The 20,830-nt window shown below is 41.7% G+C and overlaps 1 protein-coding gene across 1 annotated transcript; it reads right to left on the reverse strand.

The window, feature by feature from the left end:
* Window positions 1-1,184: 1,184 nt before the first annotated feature.
* On the reverse strand, window positions 1,185-20,201 carry SNX18 (sorting nexin 18). The gene is made up of 2 exons (XM_065739865.1): window positions 18,599-20,201; window positions 1,185-2,770 (listed from the first exon to the last, which is right to left on the reverse strand). Exons 1-2 carry the CDS (start codon window positions 20,154-20,156, stop codon window positions 2,517-2,519), a joined length of 1,812 nt encoding a protein of 603 aa, XP_065595937.1. The 5' UTR covers window positions 20,157-20,201; the 3' UTR covers window positions 1,185-2,516.
* Window positions 20,202-20,830: the final 629 nt, after the last annotated feature.

The following is a 20,830-nucleotide window of genomic DNA, read 5'->3' on the forward strand; positions in this document are numbered from 1 at the left end:
ATCACACATAATTACTTTGATTGTAGTCTGATCTAATTACTGCAAAATCATTTAACAAAACAGTATCTGGCTTAAGCAACCGTAAGCCATGTAACAGCTCAAACCTGGCTCATTGCTGGCTCAGGTAATTGAACAACTCAGGAAGCTGGAGCTGTTACAGGAAGTTCTGAATGTAGAATGAAATACCATGAGAAAGATAAAGAGCAAGTCAGCCCTATGATTATGGTCCTTATGTTACAGTCAACACGGATGTTTGCAGCACTCTTCCTTTCAGTAGCCTGCAAATGGATTCGTTACTCACTGATTGTCCTTTCTTTTACAAACACTGTGATTTTTTCCTCTTCATCATTCTGTATTTTACTTCCTAGGGTACTACTAGGAGCACTGCCAAACACAAGTGGTCAATATAGCAACCTGCCAAACACTCTGGGGTGAATCTTAAAACCAAAATCACATTCGAATATGAAGGCTGCTTCAAAAGTAATGCCTCCTGTTTTATTATGTTGGCCCACAACATTGGAGGTGAGTGTTGGTGGTACGGCAGTAGAAACTGAACCAATATTCTCTTACATGTCGTTGCCATGCAAAGGATGGCAGCACAGGCCCAGTCTGACAGAATGACGTCTGATGTGGAAGTGTGGATGAAGCAAAGGTGTGTCACTGAATTCCTTCATGCAGAAAAATGGCACCCTGACATTCATTGATGGTTGCAGAATGTTTATAAAGCCTGAACAGTGGAATGAGCATAGAGAGGCAGTGGGTGCTGAGTTTCAGCAGTGGGAACAGTGACATTTGGTCATCCGTTTGTTCCAATGTATATGAGTGTAGTATGAAGGCTCCTATTCCTGGTCACCAAAAATGCATGGCAAGCCTTGGTGACCGTATTGAAAAGTAAGAGTTCTCTAGCTTGGAAATTCCTCTAACAAATAGTGTTATTGTGCTCTCTGTATTTGTTATAGTTTCAATGGAATAGAAGGCATTACTTTCAGAGCAACAAACATATTTATTCCTGTGAAACAGAGGTGTGGGGTTAAAGCTACAGAACCCAACACGATCAAATGAAATAAGTGGACATCTCTGCTGCATAGGTGAGAAATGATTTGTACTTTAAAGTAACTATTGCTTAACTTCCTCTTCCAGGTTTTTGTTTGTTTAATCTATCTGTGATTAATGTAATTAAAAAAAAAAAAAAAAGGAAAGAAACATTTTGCCTCCTTGGAAGGTTTTGTTATTTTTGTTTAGGAGAAAAAGAATAGGATAAATAAAAAAACCTTCTGATACTGACCTATAAGAAAGGAACCAATATGTTATAAACACAAACTTCAGACTTAATTCAAGGGAAATAAGCCAGAAAATTCTTTAAAATATAGTGTTTACATATATATAAATGCACCCTGCTTGTCAAAAATATTTATACAAAAATTAAGACAAGCGTTATAAACATAAACATGCCACCTGTTTTCCAGGTCAGTTCAGCCAAGACTTATTTCAGATCATTTATATTACTGAACATCCCTGAAAATTTGTAACCTTAAGACTAATGAATCACAGTGGAGTCCCAACTTAGACAACAGGCAATGTAGATGCAAGTCTGAAGTTAAACTGAATTAGCAACTGAACAATGAGCAAATAATTTTCTACTTACAAAAAAGTTCTATCAACATAGCCTGCGTTTATATCCCCATGATAAACATCACTGTTATTAGGCTAGTTCAAATTTCCACTCACAGTAATGCTTTATACTAAAATCCCCCTCAGTGTAATATTCATTTTTGAAAGGGGGTTCAGTGGTGTACTGTTGTGTATGTGCTTAACGTCCTAGTACATGTAACAAGTAGTCTCCACTTTCAGGGAAAGTCTGAATAGATTTAAGTTCTAAGTTTTGAGCCAACATTTGTTGTAAGACAGTACTTGCTGTGCAAACTGGATGGCAGCTCATTTCTTTCCAGTTAATATGAGGTTTCATAATCAGTTCTTGTCATAGGCATCAACCCTTCATTCATTCAATCATAAAAATGTGACTTACTAGAAAAGGAAAAATAGAGTCTAAAGGCACAGAATCACATAGCTGCTCTAGTAGGAGTCTGTAAACAGAGAATCGTTTGAATTCAGGAAATCCAAATCTAGGAAAGTAAAAAGGCAGCTGAAGCAGGCTTTTATCTTGCCAACTTCCTTAAAGACCCAAAGGGTTTTGAGGTCTACAAAGTATGCACTAAAATACCATGTTTCAAAAAGCAATAAGGCAAATAGTATACTCGTTATTTCAAAAAAGTTACAATGGTAGTGTAGGCATACACAGTATAACTTAGTTATAATGCGTGGTACTGTTTCTACTACATAGCCCTATAGCTGTTTCCTTTCTACATAATCAGAGATAAAATCCTGATCCTGAGTGAACACAAACCATTCTTGTACCACATCTACCACTGGTAATAGCTCTTCAAGAGCAGCAGAGTTTGTTCTGCCACTTAAGTCATGTTCATACTGAGCAAAGTCCACACATCAAAGTTCAGAGATTAAACGCTGTCATACTTGTGAAGAGCTTCTTCTAGCTTTTGTGTCACTTTTTGAAAAAAGAGTATCTGCTGTTGCAAGAAATGCTGCATCTGTGACTTAAAGTCCCTCACACGGATTTTGTGGAAATGATTAATTTCTGCTAGGGTTGCAAAAGAGATAATGTTACAGCGTTCTTGAATGCCCTCAGCTTTTTGGAGCTCCATCTTCCCCTCTTCCACATGCCGCTTACTTTCCTTCACTTTGGTGAGGGCTCCTGTGTAAAGAAGAGAACACAAGAGTTTAACCACAAGAACAGCGTACACTGTGCTGAACTTCAAAGCGATTTAATAACAAGAATGGGTATAAAGCCTATTCTGAGTGCATTTATGCGTATGAATGATGAACTTCTCCAGACTAAAAGATCACAGAATATTGTACCATTTTAAAAAAGCAAGGCTTTAGTTTGCAGAAGTCAATAAGTGAAAAACATGCCTATTTTGCAATCTTAAAACATCAGATCATGTCTTCCAGAGAGTAACTGATAACAGTGCGAAAAAAGGTAGAAAAGCTAGATTTAGACCTGCACTAACACCAGAAAAATAACATCATTCAGAAGTCTGTCTTTCTAAAACACTGAACCCTTCCACAGTCTTTGTGAAACATCAAAAGATCTCAATACACAAAATAACTGTGAATCGTTCTGCTTCTACAGTATAGGTACCCCAAAATTATTATTGATGACCAGAGAATCTAGAATTTTATTTCTGCATCTTTGAAGTCCAGGCAGAAATAACAGTCTTGTAAGAGGTACTAAAAGATAGAGCAAAAGAGCCTTCCTCTTCCAAACAGTTGATGTTAGTATCAAAAACTTCACCAAACGCAGCCACATAGAACACCAAGATTAATCTTAAATAGTAATTTTCATGAGCTCAATTTCCCAGAAAAGTAATTTATTTGCCTTAGTTATTATGTTCTTATTCATAAAACTAAGAGCAGTCAGACCAATACAGTTTTAGTCTTCTCCAAAAAGATGTTCATTATGGGTATTTGTCATAACTTTTATCCCTAGAGGTGTTCTAGAACAGGTTGGATGGGGCCCTGGCCAGCCTGATCTAGAGGCTGGCAAACCTGCCCAGAGCACAAGGGTCAGAGATGGATGATATTTAAAATTCCTTCTAACGTAAGCTGCTCTATGTCTCTATGATTCCAGCTGTAATGTTTCAAATGACTTCCTCTTTTGTACTACTCTTTATATCATACAAATGACTACAGTTCACGGACAGGACTCTCTTTACACTGCCTTGAAGAAACGCTTTTCTGTACTTCCTGCAGTGAAGGGAGTCAGCAAGCTTACATAGAAACCCCCTACCTCCGTATTTAAAGGAGGGTAACCTCAGTATTTCTACTGGGGGAGTAATTTTGTCTTCTTATCAGCCTGAATCCCTTTATGTTCTAAACACTATTCACCAATGAAGACATTCTTCTGTGGTAACACCATCTTCCATTCTTTCCTTCCTATGGCTATTAACTAGATATTTTGAACACCTATTGCTCCAGCATTTCTTACAGCCCAGTGCAGTTTGCTCCTTTTCCCATCCCTATGGTCACAGACACACAGAATCTTCTAGGTGGGAAAAGACTTTCTAGATCCCTAAGTTTAACCACTGTGTTCAGCACTAAACCATGCCCCTAAGTACCACGTCCATATGCCCCTTAAATATTGCCAGTGATGGGAACTCCATCACCTCCTTGGGCAGCCGGCTGCAATGCCTGACCACTGCGTACTCTTTCTAGAGGCAAGTTAAAATACCTGATGATATGGTGGACCCCAGAAAGAGTTTCAGACTTGGTATGTGCTTCAGGAGCTTCAGAAACTCCCTGGTTTGCAGTAAGACCACAGGAACCACTCCTGCCACTGTGACAGGAAAGTTATAAGCAAAGCAAGTTTAGATCAAAGACTGTATCACAGAACATGGAAGTATTTGACCAATGGCCTCCAGGATGCTGCAGGGTGGTTGGTAAAGCTTGACCTGCCTGCACCTTCCCTGATGCCATGGCCCTCAGGCATGATAGCTAAAATTTGGCACCAGCTGCTACAGCATGTGGACCTCACCATCTCCAGCCCCAAAAACAAGATCAAAAAACCCCTCCACAGGGAGCCAGCAGCTCATGAGACTATGCCAAAAGGTTGTGATTTCTCCTTCAAAGACAGTAATATGCGAGGCAGGACACAATGTAAAAAACATTGAACCCTCTCTTCTACAAAAAGGACGTTTCTTTCTGCTAACAAAAATCCACTTAGCAGGTTTTTTTTTTTTTTTCCTTCTGCATTCTGTCTGCATTGGAGGAATCTATGCAAGGCTGTGAAAAAAAATGAAATTTGGGACTTACTGGGAACCAGCTGGTTAAATAAATATGACAACTCCTTGGTTGTGATGTGGGAAACAACCTTGAGATGTTATTTCTAGAATGACTAAACTGGAAGAAAAAATACTGAAATTTACAGCATCAGCAGCTGAAAGTACAACTAAGTTCATGGGGTATGCATAATCTTCTGATTATTTTACATCAATAAGAACCATGCTAATCACCAAACAGTTCCTCCAGACTATAAATATTGTACATTATGACTTATTTTTTTTGCCAACTAAAAAAAATAATAATAATTTATAATTAGAGAAAGAAATCTGAAGGGAAAACTTGCTGCCATTAATACAGTTCTCATAACACAGACATTTTCATGCATTATTATAGCGGAGATGCCTTTAACATCTGTGCAGACCATAGCTAGAGATTATACATACACTCAAGCTGAGACTTCCTTTTGTTTCTTCTTCATATACCTCTAAATGACGTGCTGTATTATCAGTAAAATCTTAACCTTAAAAAATAAAAATTAACCTTAAGATAACTTCATAAAGAAATGTATTTATTTTTTGTTGAATCAGTGAATCTTCCCCAAACACAGAAAAAAAACCGTTTTATTTAAAAAGTAATCATAAAAAAATCAATAATAAAAACATTTAAAAATAGAATATTTCACTAATTCAGCATCTATTGAAGCTTGCAAACTTCAGTTCAGCAAATCTTACGAAAAAGGTGTTATTAGCTTGCACAGCTTTGCAAGCTGTACTAACAGTAACAACAGTGCTTTCGTTGGCCCAGCCAGCCACTCCTGACCCTCTCACCCACACCTGCACCTCCTGGTCCTGTGTCTGGGGCTGATCATGCTGGAAACAGACCCTGCATGCTGGTATGATGATCTCTGCAGGTCCCTTCCACACATTCCATTCTACTCTCCTGGTTTCTGGATTCAAAGATCTGAACATCAAGTGCTGGTTTGGATGATCCACAACAGAAAGGTATATTTAGAAAGAAACATACAAAATCATACAAACAGAATTCTGGCAGAACTAGAGAAGGCTTTTTCACACATTAGGGAAAAAGCACCGATGCACTCATTTATGAGTGCTGCTCTGAAAGTAATGCTTACTGCCTTATTCTGCTGGCTCACGACATCATCGGAGGGAGTCAGTGGTGGTATGGCAGTAGAGGCTGAACCTTCCCACCAATGTTCTGTTACATTTTGTTGCTGTGTGACAGATGGCAGCAGAGGGGCACTATGACAAAATGGCATCAGACGAGAAAGTGCCACTGAATTCCTCCATGAGAGGAAAAAATGGTACCCACTGACATTCATTGATGCTTACTGAAACTTGTATGTTTCCCTTTGCGTTAAAACCTTCTGGTCTGATTAAAAGCTTTTCTGTCAGGTTTCAGGGACCAGGGCTACTTCTCAATCAGCAAAAACAGCTTGGATTGCAGACACTGCAAAAAGCTGTGCTCCATCTATTAGTGTTCTTAAAGGTAGGGAAGAGCAGATATGAATGCTGTTTTTCATCACCGCAAAGCCTTACGTTAAGCAGACAGCAGTGCTTACTCAATGCTGCTAAGGGCTTTTAGAAACTCACAGGTTTCAGTACCTCCATTGAAGTATGAGATTAGACAAAGACAGATGATATGAACATGTTTAACAAGGAACATTCATAGCAACGTGCCAGCAGCCATGAAGACAGAGACTGTAACAAAGATTCTGCTAGAAATAAATATCCCAAGCTGTGAAACACACTATAAAAATAACAATTTAAAAAGGTGCAGAGGAGTTACTAGGCAAAAAAAGGAAGTGTATTGAGTAAGGAAGTTGGTCATACAAGCATGAGATTGCAATCAGGCAGAAAAAAATCGAACACATTCAGGAAAATCAAATAAAAAAAATAACCTTCAACCTGAGAGCACTTTGGTTCGAGTCAAACAACATAGTTTCCGATCAACTGCAGTTTTATCACACTCAAAAATGCAATGAGATTGAGTGAGCAGTCAACCAAGGTTTGGTTCAAGCCTATACATAAGCATGTACTCACTGTCCTGCATTCTGTAAGCATGTGCACCAAAGGCAAAATGTGGATCATATCACATGGAGGTATACAAATCTCTAAGCCCACGTTTATCCATTGGGAATGGGTAAGAACAAATGACATACGATCAGCTGCCAGCCAATGATCAGCCCTAGCCTGGCTCCTCACACTTAGCATACACAATGCTGGCCCAGGCTGCAGCCTGCACTGTCACCAGAATGCAGAAGTCTTCAGGACTCAGAGCTCATGAGAACAACTTCCCATGGCCCAGTTCCACCCACTGAAGCAGCACATGAATGTCAGCTTTGGAATCTGCATACAGCAGACAGCAGGGAAAATCCAACAACTGCACATGGAGTCACGAATCCAAACGAAGAGAAGCCTCAAGAAAGGGAATTCTCTGGGCAGGTGCCCCTTTTTGCTCTGTATTTCTACAGTGCTTAGTACAACTGATATCTGTTTCATGGCTGGGGTTACTCAATTCTTCACGAATAGAAGCAGTCATTACTGATACTGCTCAAAACTGTATCTCTCTTTTCTGAAAAAGATCTAAGAATCTGCAATCTAAATAGCAGTGATTTAAATTCATACAGCAGTACTGCCTATGGGCTTGCAATTTGAGATCAGATGGCTAAAACACAACATGTCCAGCAGCAGTGAGGATCTGTGAAGTTAGGGAAGCCTGCATCTCAGAGTCACGCTCTAGAACGTGCATCACCAATGTATCAATGCTTTCAGTGTTTCATTCCAAAATAATGAACTTAAAAATTTACCTAGACTGCATAAGAAAGGAAGATAACTTTTAAGATACTAGAATTGTAACTACATATATTCAAATATCTCCTTCACTTAGAGATGAATTATTTTCAAATTAAAGGAGGGGAGATTCAGATTGGATATATGGAAGAAGTTTTTCTTTTTACAATAAGGGTGGTGAAGAACTGGAATAGGTTATCCAGAGAGGTGATGGGTGCTCTGTCCCTGGAGATGCTCAAGGTCAGGCTGGACGGGCCTCTGAGCAACCTAATCTAACTATAGCTGCCCCTGTTCATTGCAGGGGAGTTGGATGAGATGATCTTTTAAAAGCCCCTTCTAACTCTAGGATTCTGTGATTCTATGCTAAACTGAGACAAACAGATTTATTTCACAAGCAACTGACATACATGTAAATTGTTATGATACTATCAAAGCTTCCTTCAAACACTACATTTCTGTCATTCTTTTCTTTATACCTCATGCCAGAGAATATATAAAAAACAAACACAAAAAAAAAAAAGCACGAAGATACAGGCGGAAAGAAGTTAGCTCTGTGCTTCTTTCTGATGCATTTCTGAGAAGACTGTTCTGAAATCTATCTTTAAAGTGGGTAGGGGGGAAAAGCCACGTGCTGCTCTGCTCTCACCACTTAGCCTTGGCATCATGGGAGCTTCTGGCCCTGCTGCAGGTGAGAAGCAGCAATGGGAATGTGGCACATAGACACCAGCTGCCCCAAACACAAATACACATTTACTCCATTCATAAATGGCACTGAGAAAGACAGTAGCCATAAAATTGGCAGAGTGAAAAAATCTGGGGAGCATGATTGTTCTGGCCTTTGTACCAGTGGTAAGTGTGGCACAAACAATGAGCAACAGGCTTCTGAATGCCTCCTTTGAGAAGTCCTCTGGCCAACAAGCTTTGGTGAGAAAGCCTCCCCCAAGAATTTATGTCAAAGTACAAAGGTTCCTCTGAAGGACGGCTCCTTCATGAGGGAAGAAAGCTGAAGTCAGAAAACACTGTGTTCTCTACAGAATCTCAGGGGTTTAACAAAGAGGATCATTCAGCAGTTTTATCTGAGAAATCCTGTAACAATGCAATGACCTGTGTAATACATTCAGTTTTGCTTTTTAATCTTCCAACTGTCTGCAAACAACAAAATAAGGTTAGAAGCATCACTTACTAGGAAGCAAAATAACTTGTGTTTCCATGCCATTCAAGTGCCCATCATATTAAATTGCCCAACACAGGCATTTACAGTTGTCTTTAAAGCACACTACTCACTACTGAATGGAGAGCTTCAAACACCAACTCCCTTTGCTTTACTTCAGTTATGAGACATGATCTGTAAAAAGAAGGGCAAAATGACGTATCTCACATTGCTTTCAGTGGCTTTCATAAAAGGATGCAAAGACAGAAAAACTAGAAATGAGTTTACTCTTTCCTTACTACGGAACCTGATAATAAAGGTTTTTTAACTACAGCTCTCTGCTGAAACACTGGCAGCAAAACCCAGGCAGCCCACATACATGTAGGTGCAGCTTTTACTCTCCTAAAACAAACAACCCTGAAAGGAACAGGTGTCCCAACACCAGGCTGACAGCTGCCAAGCTGAGCCACCATTCCACTTACACATTGCATGAGGACAAGAGCCATGAGCTAATTCACAGAGTTGCATTGGGCCTGGAGGGGAGCAAACCCCACTGGGCTTGGCATTACTGGTGGCTCAGCACTTCCAATCAGTTCAGCCCATGGCTACATGATGATGAACTCCAACACACAGAAAGGAGCAGCAGCACCAGATGGGATTGCATCTCACAAGGAATCCCACTCTCAAGCAAGCCCCAAAACTTCCCTCTCTTGGTTCAGATCAAAATGATGAAATAATGAGTAGCAGAATAGAGATTCTATTACACTGACAGAGTATTTGCTTACGAATGCTGTTAGCACAGATTAACAAAAGGAGCCCACACTAAATTGAGATTCTGCAAATTCTTCACATTTTCTGGCGAGATTTAGAATGAAAAGCAGTATAATGGGAGTTCCCCTGAAATTAAAAGCAGAAGCCTCCACCAGTACAGACTTAGCTGCATAAAAGAAGGTCACAGGAAAATGCAGCATTACTGTAACTAATGAAGGAACAACCCCCTAGTTTGAAATCTGGTTTTAAGAGTTTTAAACAGCAAAAAGCAAGCAATCTTCATCATCAAAGGCAAAATAAGGAAGTCACTTGTGTTTTCTGAAAGTGTCAACACAAGAGTTTTCAAAATCAAGCTTTCTAATTCAGTGATGACATTCTTCTCCTTGATGGAGGAAAACTCTTAAGGATGCTTTGATTTTTCATCCTGAAAGTTGGAAATATAAAAGCAAAATATTTAAAACGATGATTACTTTAGTACCAAAAGGGTTTGTACACATATGGGAAAGTGGCTTTAATGCTTTTAGAAAATGCAGCTTAACAACAGTTAAATGCAGCTTAACAACAGTTAAGGATAAGCAGGAATCACTTTTTATTACTTCTTTGCCCGTTGATTAAAAAAAAAAATCAGAGTTGAATAAGATTGTACCATAAATTTAGGCTCACAAATCACAAGGTTCTGCTAATGTCTAGGCTAACACTGACAGACCTCAGCATTATGTCAGACAGAACCATTTGCTCTTCCAGCTACCCTGCTGCAAAGCTCATTGAAAGCTGCCACTCACAGGTATTTTTCAGTTCATATAAAACCATGCTCTGGTTTACACAGTGCAGATACCATGCAAAAACAAAGCAGTCTTCTCCATTGATTTCAGAAACATGACAAATTCCAGTCTCTGGTAGTTTTAGCATGCACGTTGATTTAATTCCTACGTACTGATTAATGATGGTGTTAGAATGCACAGTGCTAATGGATACTATACATGCCTAAATGCAATCTTAAAAAAATAAAATAAATGCCATACTTAAGATCTGATTACATTATTCAGCATATAGCTGTGAACTGGTGTGCACATATTGGAAGAGTATGGCCCATCTATTTATGCAGTGAAACAAGGACTGTTATCACACTTGAGTATGTCCTGGGTCTCCAAAAGGTTGATGTGATCACACTGGCAAGGTGCTCACTGCCTCTGGATTTGCCTAGATAAATCTAGCAGTTCCAGCAAGGATGTTACACATGCCACAGTTTGCCTTTAAAAATGCTGATAGCAGGAGGTGAGAGCAAGATGGTGAAACAAAGGACACAAACACAATTAAATTGCAAGCATCTACCACTCTGCATAATCTCATTAACAGAACACACACTGCTACGTAAAAATTGTGCAAAACTTGTTGGAAGGTTATTTTTTTAAAGGTTTGATGTGGCAGTTTTAAAATATATTTATGGTACACAGACAGCATTTTCTGCAAACAACTAACCATATTCTAGCACTGCAGCACGTACTTGCAAGTGCTCCTTCTGACTATACATTACCTACAATGATACCTGTGAGAAGACCTGTCAGCAGAAATCTGATCCAGCTAAATGGTGTCCAGTGCTTTCCATTATCACAAACATAGCATTTTGCATCACAGTTGGAGAGGCAAACATTCCTTAACACAGGCTTTACCCAATTCAAACACGGAACTGCTGGAAAGTACAAGCTATCTCCAATTTAAGGAGGCTTGCTTCCACAGCACTTCAGCTGATGCTAACAGTATGGAAAGGCATGAACTGTAAAATCAAACTGGTTGTTAGAAATACAATACGTCTGCCCTTCAAAAAAGCAAGTAACACTATGTAAGTAACTGAACAGTTTCTGGACAGGCATTTAAAAACGAAAGCAATTGCAACTGGCACAAGTACTCAGACAAAACTTTTCAGTGACTTTAAGCATACCTTATGAGCTTATATTCAAGAATGGCAACAAGCACTCCAAATCTATACAGGATGAATATAAGGTATTGCCAAAGCTGATATAAGCCACACAATAATACACAGTAGCTTCAAAATGTTCTTGAATTTTACGGGATATGTATGGAAAGGAGAATGTAAGTTAAAAAGTATATCGATAACTGTATCACAAAACTATCAAGAAAAATATAAATGCAGATTTTACTTGTTCTCATATCTCTGCTTCAAAAGATCTGCTTTTGGATATTTTTCTCAAAAAAGGCAGGTGACGTTAAAAGTGAGCACAGTTCATGGTGTCTGATTGCCCACCATCATCTGCATAGTTCAACAACTGTCCTAGAATGAATAAATATAGCATGTATGGCTACTTCACATAACTTCATATGAGAAGAGTGAAGATGTAAATCAAATGCAGATCCTGCTCCATTTTTCCCTAGCGCATTTACATGTTCTCTCTTAGAAACCTGTATGCAGCATCTCTGTGAGGACAAAGTGAAGAAGACGCCTCCTTGCAATACAAACAACCAAGGGAAGCCAAAGCATTAGCCTGCTTTTCACAATACTTTCCACATTCCATGCAGACATGAAAAGAGCAGCTTAGCTCATCACAACTAGAGAAGTTGCCTACAAAGGCTGGACAGCCCAAAGACACCGAGAAAACCTGAGCAGACTGTTAAATTACATATATTATCACCAATTTCATGAGGCATTTCACTCAAAATTTTAAAATGCATTTTTAGTGTTTTTAAAATAAATTTTATTGCATTTCATCCTCATGGCCTTCATTAAGGATACATATAAGACTGCGCAGAAAGCATTTGCTATTTATTTGCTCTGGTCTGTTGATAAGGCAAATGCTTTGGGGGCTAAGCCAAATGTGATATCATTTTTTTTTTTTTAATTAAAATTTCCAATCTTTGCTATTTGAATGAGGCAATTCAAAAATAGTAAGGTACCATCTGGATGAGTTTATACAGTCTGCACACATTAACTTGGCATTTTAACTGTTCAAACAAAGTTGAACAATGAAGTCATGGAAAAGATGTTGGAAAGGCTGAAACATGTCCTTGTTTCAAAGGTGACTTACAGAACAGAAAAATCAGCCAGCTTGTTTGGTACTGATGTGATTAAAAAAACTTGGAAGAGCTCTAGGACTTGCTTTCTGTTTTATGTATACTAATTCTGGTAATCCCTGTCTTCACAGAAGTCCTTCTAGCATGACCTGAAAATTTCCCAGATGTAGGGGGACAACAAACCCTTCTTCACCATCTAGATTCTTAGAAACTTCAAGGTGAAAAGCTATTACACAATCTTTGAAATAAAGTTCCTTCCTTCTTTTACAAAGTAATTTCTACTTTAATTTCTGCATTGTCATGACACTCTCTACCTGTTCTCAAGGTCTTTCAAGTAGACAAAGCTCTAACGCTTATGGTTAGCAAGAACTCAAGGGAATCCACTGCCTGCAGTCAAAACTGAAAGTCTGAGCTCTGGTCAAGATTTTTCTAGCCTATTGGCTAGAAAAAGACACATGTAATTTTTTGGCAGATAGAACACAGAGGTCTGATTTCTGTTTAAGCCGCTAGAAATAAACGGCATTGCTCAATTTCAGTCTTGCCCATTGTTGGCCTCTGTGTCATTTTACAGACACCAAAGAAACTGTAACTTTACACTGGTACTAAACAAGAGGATTTTTTTTCAGTATTTAGCCACCTAAACATCTATTTCCTTTAGGATGTTTTCAAGCACTGGGAGGTTGAAACTGGTGACTCAGGCAGCAAGTATACAAATGTCACATATTTCTTGTAATAGCAAAGCTGAGAGAGATGGCAACAGTCATCCTAAGACAATTGATTATTGTATATCAAAGTCCTTAAGCACGTGAAACACTAGTATCAATCTTTTTTTCTGTTACAGGAGTCACCTGGCTAGGATTCCATGCCCAGCTTTCAGGCACTGAAGTTAACTGAGTTGAACCCCATGCAAGGTGTATGTGTCTGTGGGAGAAAAAGGTGGATAAAAGGGAAAATAGAGAAAAGAACAACTATCTACAACAAATTTAATGGGCTATTCAAGCACACAAAAGAGCACCGCTTTTACATTGTCTTATATAATATTGGGCATGAATTTAATATTAGGCCTTATTCACTCACTGACACACCAAGCCCTCCTCCTCCTCCCCTTCCCACAAGAATTGCTAAAAACACCACAGAGAATTCCAGGTTTCAGTGCTGTTTGGGGTTTTTCCATGCTTGAAATTCCAATGCATTAACAGCTGGAATGTTTTGGGGTTTCTTTTACCCCCAATTTTTTAACTTATTCTAAAACAACACCCATCACATTTTTAGAGCCAACATGCAGAATTAAATTTGCTTCAAGCCAATAAGGACATTTGCATTATTTTACTTCTCATTATCAGTGATCAAGAAGTAAATGTGTCATTCAGATATTCTTAAATTAATTACTTTAGATCTTGGTGTACCACTTACATCCTAAGAGAGTATGTAAACTACTTTTTCAAGTATGTTTAGCAAAAATTGTAACCAGAAATTTAATTAGTTTTAACAAAATTAAAAAAAAGATAAAGAAGGATTCTGGAAAGCAGAGATGAAATATAAAGTTAGCCACTGCTTCTTCTACTTTCAGAAATCAATTTAAAAAAAAAAGAGTCCAATTACAGTAATTCCTCAAAGATGACTGGAAACAAACAAACTCCCACAACTTCACTACTCTCACTAAGCAAGTATCATTCAAGAATGCACTACACCAACACAGTATACACACATACACCATTTCAAATTCTTACATGTGCATACATTTCCTGAACCTGAACTTGCAGCAGCCTGCAGCGAGCATTTATGCTGAAAATTATGGAAGTCAGGAGATCTCGTCAGTTGAGTGGAGCTGTAGCAATTACTGTTTAGGAATTATTTTGCCAAAACTGCCTAGGGAATTTCCACAAGTAGACCTTAAAAACATAGATATAAAGATGGCAGGATGCTTGTCTTCTCAAGGCTAAAGCAACTGAATGTATTATTTCTTGAAAGACACACTAGTTCCACAAAAAGAAAATGACAAGCAAAGGTGCAGATTAGTTTTCAAGCCTACCAAACTTAATACTTCTCTTTACAAATGTTTTGCTAGAGGCCGAAGAAAACTAAGTAAAAAAATATTCATCTAACAATTTGCATTTTCCATTAAAAAAAAACAAACAAAACACAGGTATGCCCAGGAATATTTCACATAAGCATGCTAGACAAACTTTCCTCTGAGGGGTTGGGCACTAGATTTTTAGAAGTATGGGTGGTTAGATGCTCAGAGACTGCACTTTTCCACCACGTACTCCTACAAGGGCCAGTTTTCCCATAAGTGCTTAGTTTTCAAAATAAAATCTATCTCAACAACTTGTTTGTAAGAAATTTGCGTCTTGGGATTGAAATGCTCTGCTTCCAGTCTCATTGGGAAGTTCTTCCTGAGCACATCCAGATAGAACTGTGGGATTTCCATCCCATTATGTCCTTCACTGTAGGGCTCGATCCAATGAACCTTCAGACCTGGACTGGAGCTCACACAAAACTGGATGAGGTTTCTCATAAAGCACAGCCAAGCTGGTCCTCAGCTGAGGTACAAGAGAGAGAAGTTCAAATCCCTCCTCTGTGTCTTTTGGAGCGAGAAATTTAACTCCTCCTTCCCCCACAAAAAAATTCCTTAATACTGGGTACTCAACAACAAGGAGAAAAAGAGGGATCTTTAAAAATATCCTACTGGAGTTACTGACACCTCACTGAATACTTAAAACATAATAATAAAAACTTTGAAAATATTCCAACAGTCCATTCATTTTCATGTTTACACCAAAATAACAATACCTTTCCATGCATTTCATATCATGCATGATGTTCTCAAGACAGGATGTAGAAATATCTGGATCCCTGAGCAGTTACAAGCACAGTGGCTAACATACTTACCTGATGACACACAGACAAAGCAACAGCGAGCTTATGTGGCTTTGGTTCTTAATTATAGAAGAACACATAAAGACCAAATGCAGGAAGACTCTTATATCTAGTTCAGGTTGTTTGGCCTTCTTGCCAAAGAAACTTTGCAGAAATTATTAAACACCCCACACATGCATAGTTCATGAAGTTCACAGCACAAAACACTTCCAAATCACATCAAGCAGCTGCTCATCTGCAGTAAATCAAATCCCTAACAAGAGGAGGGATTCTAATATTCTACTCACAGACAGGGTATGATTTGGGCACAGTAGCCTTTCTTTTTGGTCCTCCTTTGGTCCAAAGGAATCACAGAACTGTAGGGGTTGGAAGGGACCTCTAGAGATCATTGCATCCAACTCCCCAGCCAAAGCAGCTCCCTAGCCCAGGCTGCACAGGTAGGTGTCATTCTGACCTGAACCTCTACAGTTGGTAACCACTATTGCAAACAGAAACAGAATCTACAAATGGCCTCACTTTTCACCCAAAACAAATTTTCCTACAGTTGCACTATGTAGGAAAAAATGGAGGAGCAACTTCGTTCTACAGCCAAGCCGATGTTGCCAATGTATCCATCAAAAAAAGGCTGCTGCGTGTACCACCTCAGAGGTCACTTTTGGGTCATTTACTGCACAAATATTGTATAATAGAAAATAAAACACTGAAAGAAGGACACAACTCTGTTTTCAGCTCATCTATTATCACCAACAGATTTTTGTTTGGTCCATAAAAACAATAATAATTCTCAAATACTGGCAACTATCCCAGGTCATAAATTTAAAAGAAAGGTCTTATGTTGCAAGAAGACCAAATGGTTCATGTTTTCATCAGAGTTCACAATTTGGAAATGAAAACTATACCTTGTTAACTCTTTAGAGTAATGAAACAGCAACAAATTGGATAAAAAAAATTTTTACTCAAATTTCCTTTTGTTTATCTCTCACACGGGGAACAACAACATCTGCATATGCATAACCCAACTCTAAACCTATTCCTGTGGTGATTATTCCTGTGATTATTCCTGAGGTGACCCAGGAGACCAACCTTCCAAACTCAAACTATTTTCTAATCACAAATACGTACAAGGGATAACATTCTGTTGAAGGCAGTGTTGGCCCAGAGGCACAGGAGCACTAACACATGCACACAGATTGGCGGTATGTTCCTCCAACCAGCTCCAGGACAGTCTTCTGGCACAAATAACTCAACATATGTCACGCTCACGCACTGTACTAGTGGAAGCTCATTTCAATAAATCTTCCCCAGTTTAAGAAGGTAAACATAACCAGTGTGTTTAAATTCAAACAGAACTGAAAAAGAAACAGTGATGTGCAATCTGTAGGAAATGTGGGTTGAGTCAAGCATATATTATTCCCCATACTCTTCTCAAAGTAGAGCCTCCAAAAATACTACAACAGTGTGAACTTCTACATAGTCTAACAACTTCAGGATATAAATTTTGAATAGTATATACAATCTACTGCTTTATTCCACCCAGTAAATAATCTTTCCCTTTGATCCCTTCCAGAAACTTACACAGAATCCTACCATTATTTGAGATCTCACTTTAAAATAGTCTACTTCCAAATGTGAGGCATTGCCAAGGTCTCCCTTCTCTCCAAATTTAAAATATTTAAGAGCTGTTATCAGAGTACAATGACACACCAGCCAGCACAACAAATCGTGAAAGGTCAGATTGCACTCTTCCATTTTCGCCTCAAAACAATGTCAGGATTATTGAAGTTTCCACTCAACGATTTCAAGATTAAACAGGAGAATGAAAATCTAAACTTAATGCATTTGCTTTTAAATTAAACATTTACTTCCTTAAACAATAAACTGCATGCATTTATCAATTCTTCCTCCTGAGATTTCCCCAGCAATAATGCATTGTGATGCTGAAAAAACTCTTCTGATCATTTTACCATAAAACTCAAGTTTTCTAGCACTTCAGAAAGTCTCGTAAGGGCCGGACAGACTGATTCACCATGGGCCACAGATAAAGCTCTGCGTCTCAGGATAGAGACCAACACTTACAGATCTACAAAATAATTCCTGAAAAGAAGCTCTTACATTTTGTCAGATAACTATTAAGCACATCAATTTCTTTACATGACAGGTAATGTTCTTCTGTCTCTGTACCTATGATCTTTGAGTTGAAAGCCACAGGTCAAGAATGTAACAGCAAAAAGAATGAATGATGGGCTGTTCTTCTCGCAATGGTGACAAACATATGAATAACATTAAGCTCACAGCAGGGATATCATCTACACATGTTCAGAAAACAGAAGCTGAACAGAGCACTGAATAAGTGACCCTAGTTATCTAGCAGATGATTCTTTCACTCTTGGTGTTTCTTTCCTCCCAGTGATACACAAACAGCGACGTGACCTCCAGAAGCAAACTTCAGTCAGAAAGTTGCTGAAATGGTAACAGGTGAGCAACATTTTTTCCATTATAATTAGGACAAAGTATGAAAAACTCCAACTACGAGCAGCGATCATTATCCTCACAAAGGCATGAAGAGAGTTTTAATGCATGGCTAAACTCACAAATACCAACAGCTTTAAGCAGCTCATCTGAATGCCTGACACTGCAAAAAGCAAGTAGCACCATGCGCACTGCAAACTAGGTGGTCAACTGGAGTATCTGCATCTTCAGACTGATTCTGATTTATTATCTGTTAGACTGGAGATCTAAGATAACTAACTTACATCAAACAGAAAGAGATGTTTTCATACTGGGAGTTACAAACAAGCTCACTGATGTTTAATGTATCAGTCATGCAGGTAGATGTAGATTCTTTCAAGTGACCTGCTGCCAAACTAAGTAACCTCTGACAAATACAATTCTCACCAAAGCCTGCACCTCTGGCACAGAATGAAAGCTGCCATTGATGTGTTTTGGGTATTTTTAGCAACAGCTTACCTGAGTAAACATGGAAATGTTTAACCCAAGGCCAGAAAGCCAGACATAGCACATTTAGCTGCTGCTGCTTCCTGTATCTGTCTGCACAGCACCCATTTGTGAAACTACCATTTTATAAAATATATAATGATGTTACCTTTCTGGACATGGATGATGTCTGGAAAGTTGGCCAAATGCCCCTGATACAGCGCTAACAAATCCATCACGGGATCTAGGTCCTGTCGGGGCTGATCTGCAAACAGGTCCCCGATGGTGTCATAGGCTTCTGCAGTGAAGGCTATAGCTTGGTTGAGGCCAGCCGAGAAGGCCTGCTGGTCCAGCTCAAATGCCTGGCTGAGGCACTTGAAGGAGTGCCCCACTTTCTGGTATTCCTTCTTGAAACCAGTAACTTGTTTGCGGGCAAACTCATTGGCAGTGTGATTGAGCTGCAGGGCACTCTCATCCATCTTCTTTGTGAAGGCTTTGAAGCCATCTACCTGGCTTTCCACCTCCTGCAAGTCCAGGACAGCCCCAGGGCCGGTGGGGACACTGATGGTCAGGAAGAAGTTGGCACCCACCATCTCGTCTTTCTCAGCCTTGCGCTTGCCCTGCTTCCAGGCCTTCTCATCAGTGCTGGGACATGTGAGGAAGTGCTGGAAGGCATCGCACTGTGCCAGCACAGGATGGCTGCACATGTGGTCCATCCACCAGGCCAGGCCTTTGCGACGTTTGGAGATGAAGTCCTCCTCGAAGCGGCCGGTGGCCTGCTTCTCGGGCAGGTGGGGCACAGAGATGACGGGGAACTTCTCGGCCAGGCGCCCGTACAGCCAGTCAAAGTGCTTGTAGCGACGGTGCACCTGCTGCCCGGTGTGGCTGGGCACCAGCTTGTAGGCAATGTAGCTCTTCATGCCCTTGAACTTGGTCTGCTTAGTGGGGTCCTCAATGGAGCACTGGAAGGGGTAGGGGTTCTCCTGCCACTCGGGGCCGCGGGGGCCCAGCACCACACACAGCTTGTCCCCGTCCTTCACGAAGCCCGACGCCTCGCCCAGCACGAAGGCCTCCCCGCCCGACTTGACGAAGGTGGAGAAGCGGTTGAGGTTGCGGCTCACCGTGGCCGTGCTCTTGGCCCCGCCGCCGCCGCCGCTGGACGGGTGCGGGTGTCCCGCGGGATGGCCGCCGCCGCGGGAGCCCAGCGACAGGTCGGAGCGCGTGGACAGCCGGTATCGGCCCGGCGCCGCGCCGCCGCCCGCCGCCTCGTAGTCGGGGTAGGAGCTGCTCAGGGCCCCCGGCTCGTCCGCCACCGTGGAGCTGTCGTCCCAGTCGTCGTCCCAGTCGTCATCGCTGCCCTGGCTGGGCTGGTAGGAGCCGCCGTAGGGCGCCGGCGGGAACGGGTACCCGGCGGCGGCGGGCGGCAGCGGGAAGGGCTCGGGCTGCTGCGAGGCCGGCTTGAAGGCGGCGGGCGGCGGCAGCGGCTCGAAGCCGCCGGCGGGGACGTTGGCGTAGCGGGCGGGCGGCGGCGGCTCAGCGGCGGGGGCGCGGATCACCTGCACGTAGGAGGCCGGGAAGAGGCCGCGGTCGCCGCGGCTGTTTACGCCCTCCAGCCAGCCCTCGATGTCCTGCTCGCTGCACAGGCTCAGCACCTCATGCTCCCTCAGCGAGATCTCTCCCGGGTTCTCCGACCTGAAGTCGTACAGCGCCCGCGCGCGCAGCGCCATGGCCCCGCCGAGCGCCCGCCCGTCGCCCCCCGGACCCGGACCCGGACCCGGCTCTCACTGCTCCGCGCCCGCGGGGCTGCGGGAGGAGCGCGCCGTCACCGCCCGGCGCCGGCCCCGCCCGTAGGGACGGTGCGGCGGCACCCAGCTCCTCGGCGCCCTGCGGTGCGGTGCGGTGCGGACGCGGTCGGCGGGCAGCGAGTCCCGGCTTCACCCCGGCGGGCGAGGCAGGGCGCGGGGCCGGGCCGGGGACCGTCCCACGTCGCCAGTTTCGCTAATCCAGAGCCGAGAGGCAGGGCGGAGGAGCCGAGCGCAGAGCGGCCGCCCCCATCGATGGGCTCGGCCCGCCCCCTCCTGTCTGGCGGGCGTCGGGAGACGGGAGATGTGGGCGGTGCCGTGTCGGGCCCCGGGGCGCTGCCGGCCCCGCGGGAAGTGGCGTCTGCGGGGTTGCGTTGTGCCGCTGCGCGCAGAGCCGCGTGTCTTTGCTGATTCGGGGAGGTGTTTCTGGTCCTACCAGGGTTACCGGCGGAGGCTGAGAGCAGGAGATGCGATGTACGCACTTTTAAGTTATGAACATAATTAAAAGGGATGCTCTGAAAATAGTGTCTCCTAGTTTATTTTTTCGGTCTATGATGTCAGAGGTGGGTGGTGGTATGATGAAGACTGAACCTCTGCTG

Source organism: Cyrtonyx montezumae, unplaced genomic scaffold (assembly GCF_038088225.1).
Source record: "Cyrtonyx montezumae isolate F1298 unplaced genomic scaffold, pur_monq_1.0 scaffold_25, whole genome shotgun sequence".
In the NCBI taxonomy this organism is placed as follows: domain Eukaryota; kingdom Metazoa; phylum Chordata; class Aves; order Galliformes; family Odontophoridae; genus Cyrtonyx; species Cyrtonyx montezumae.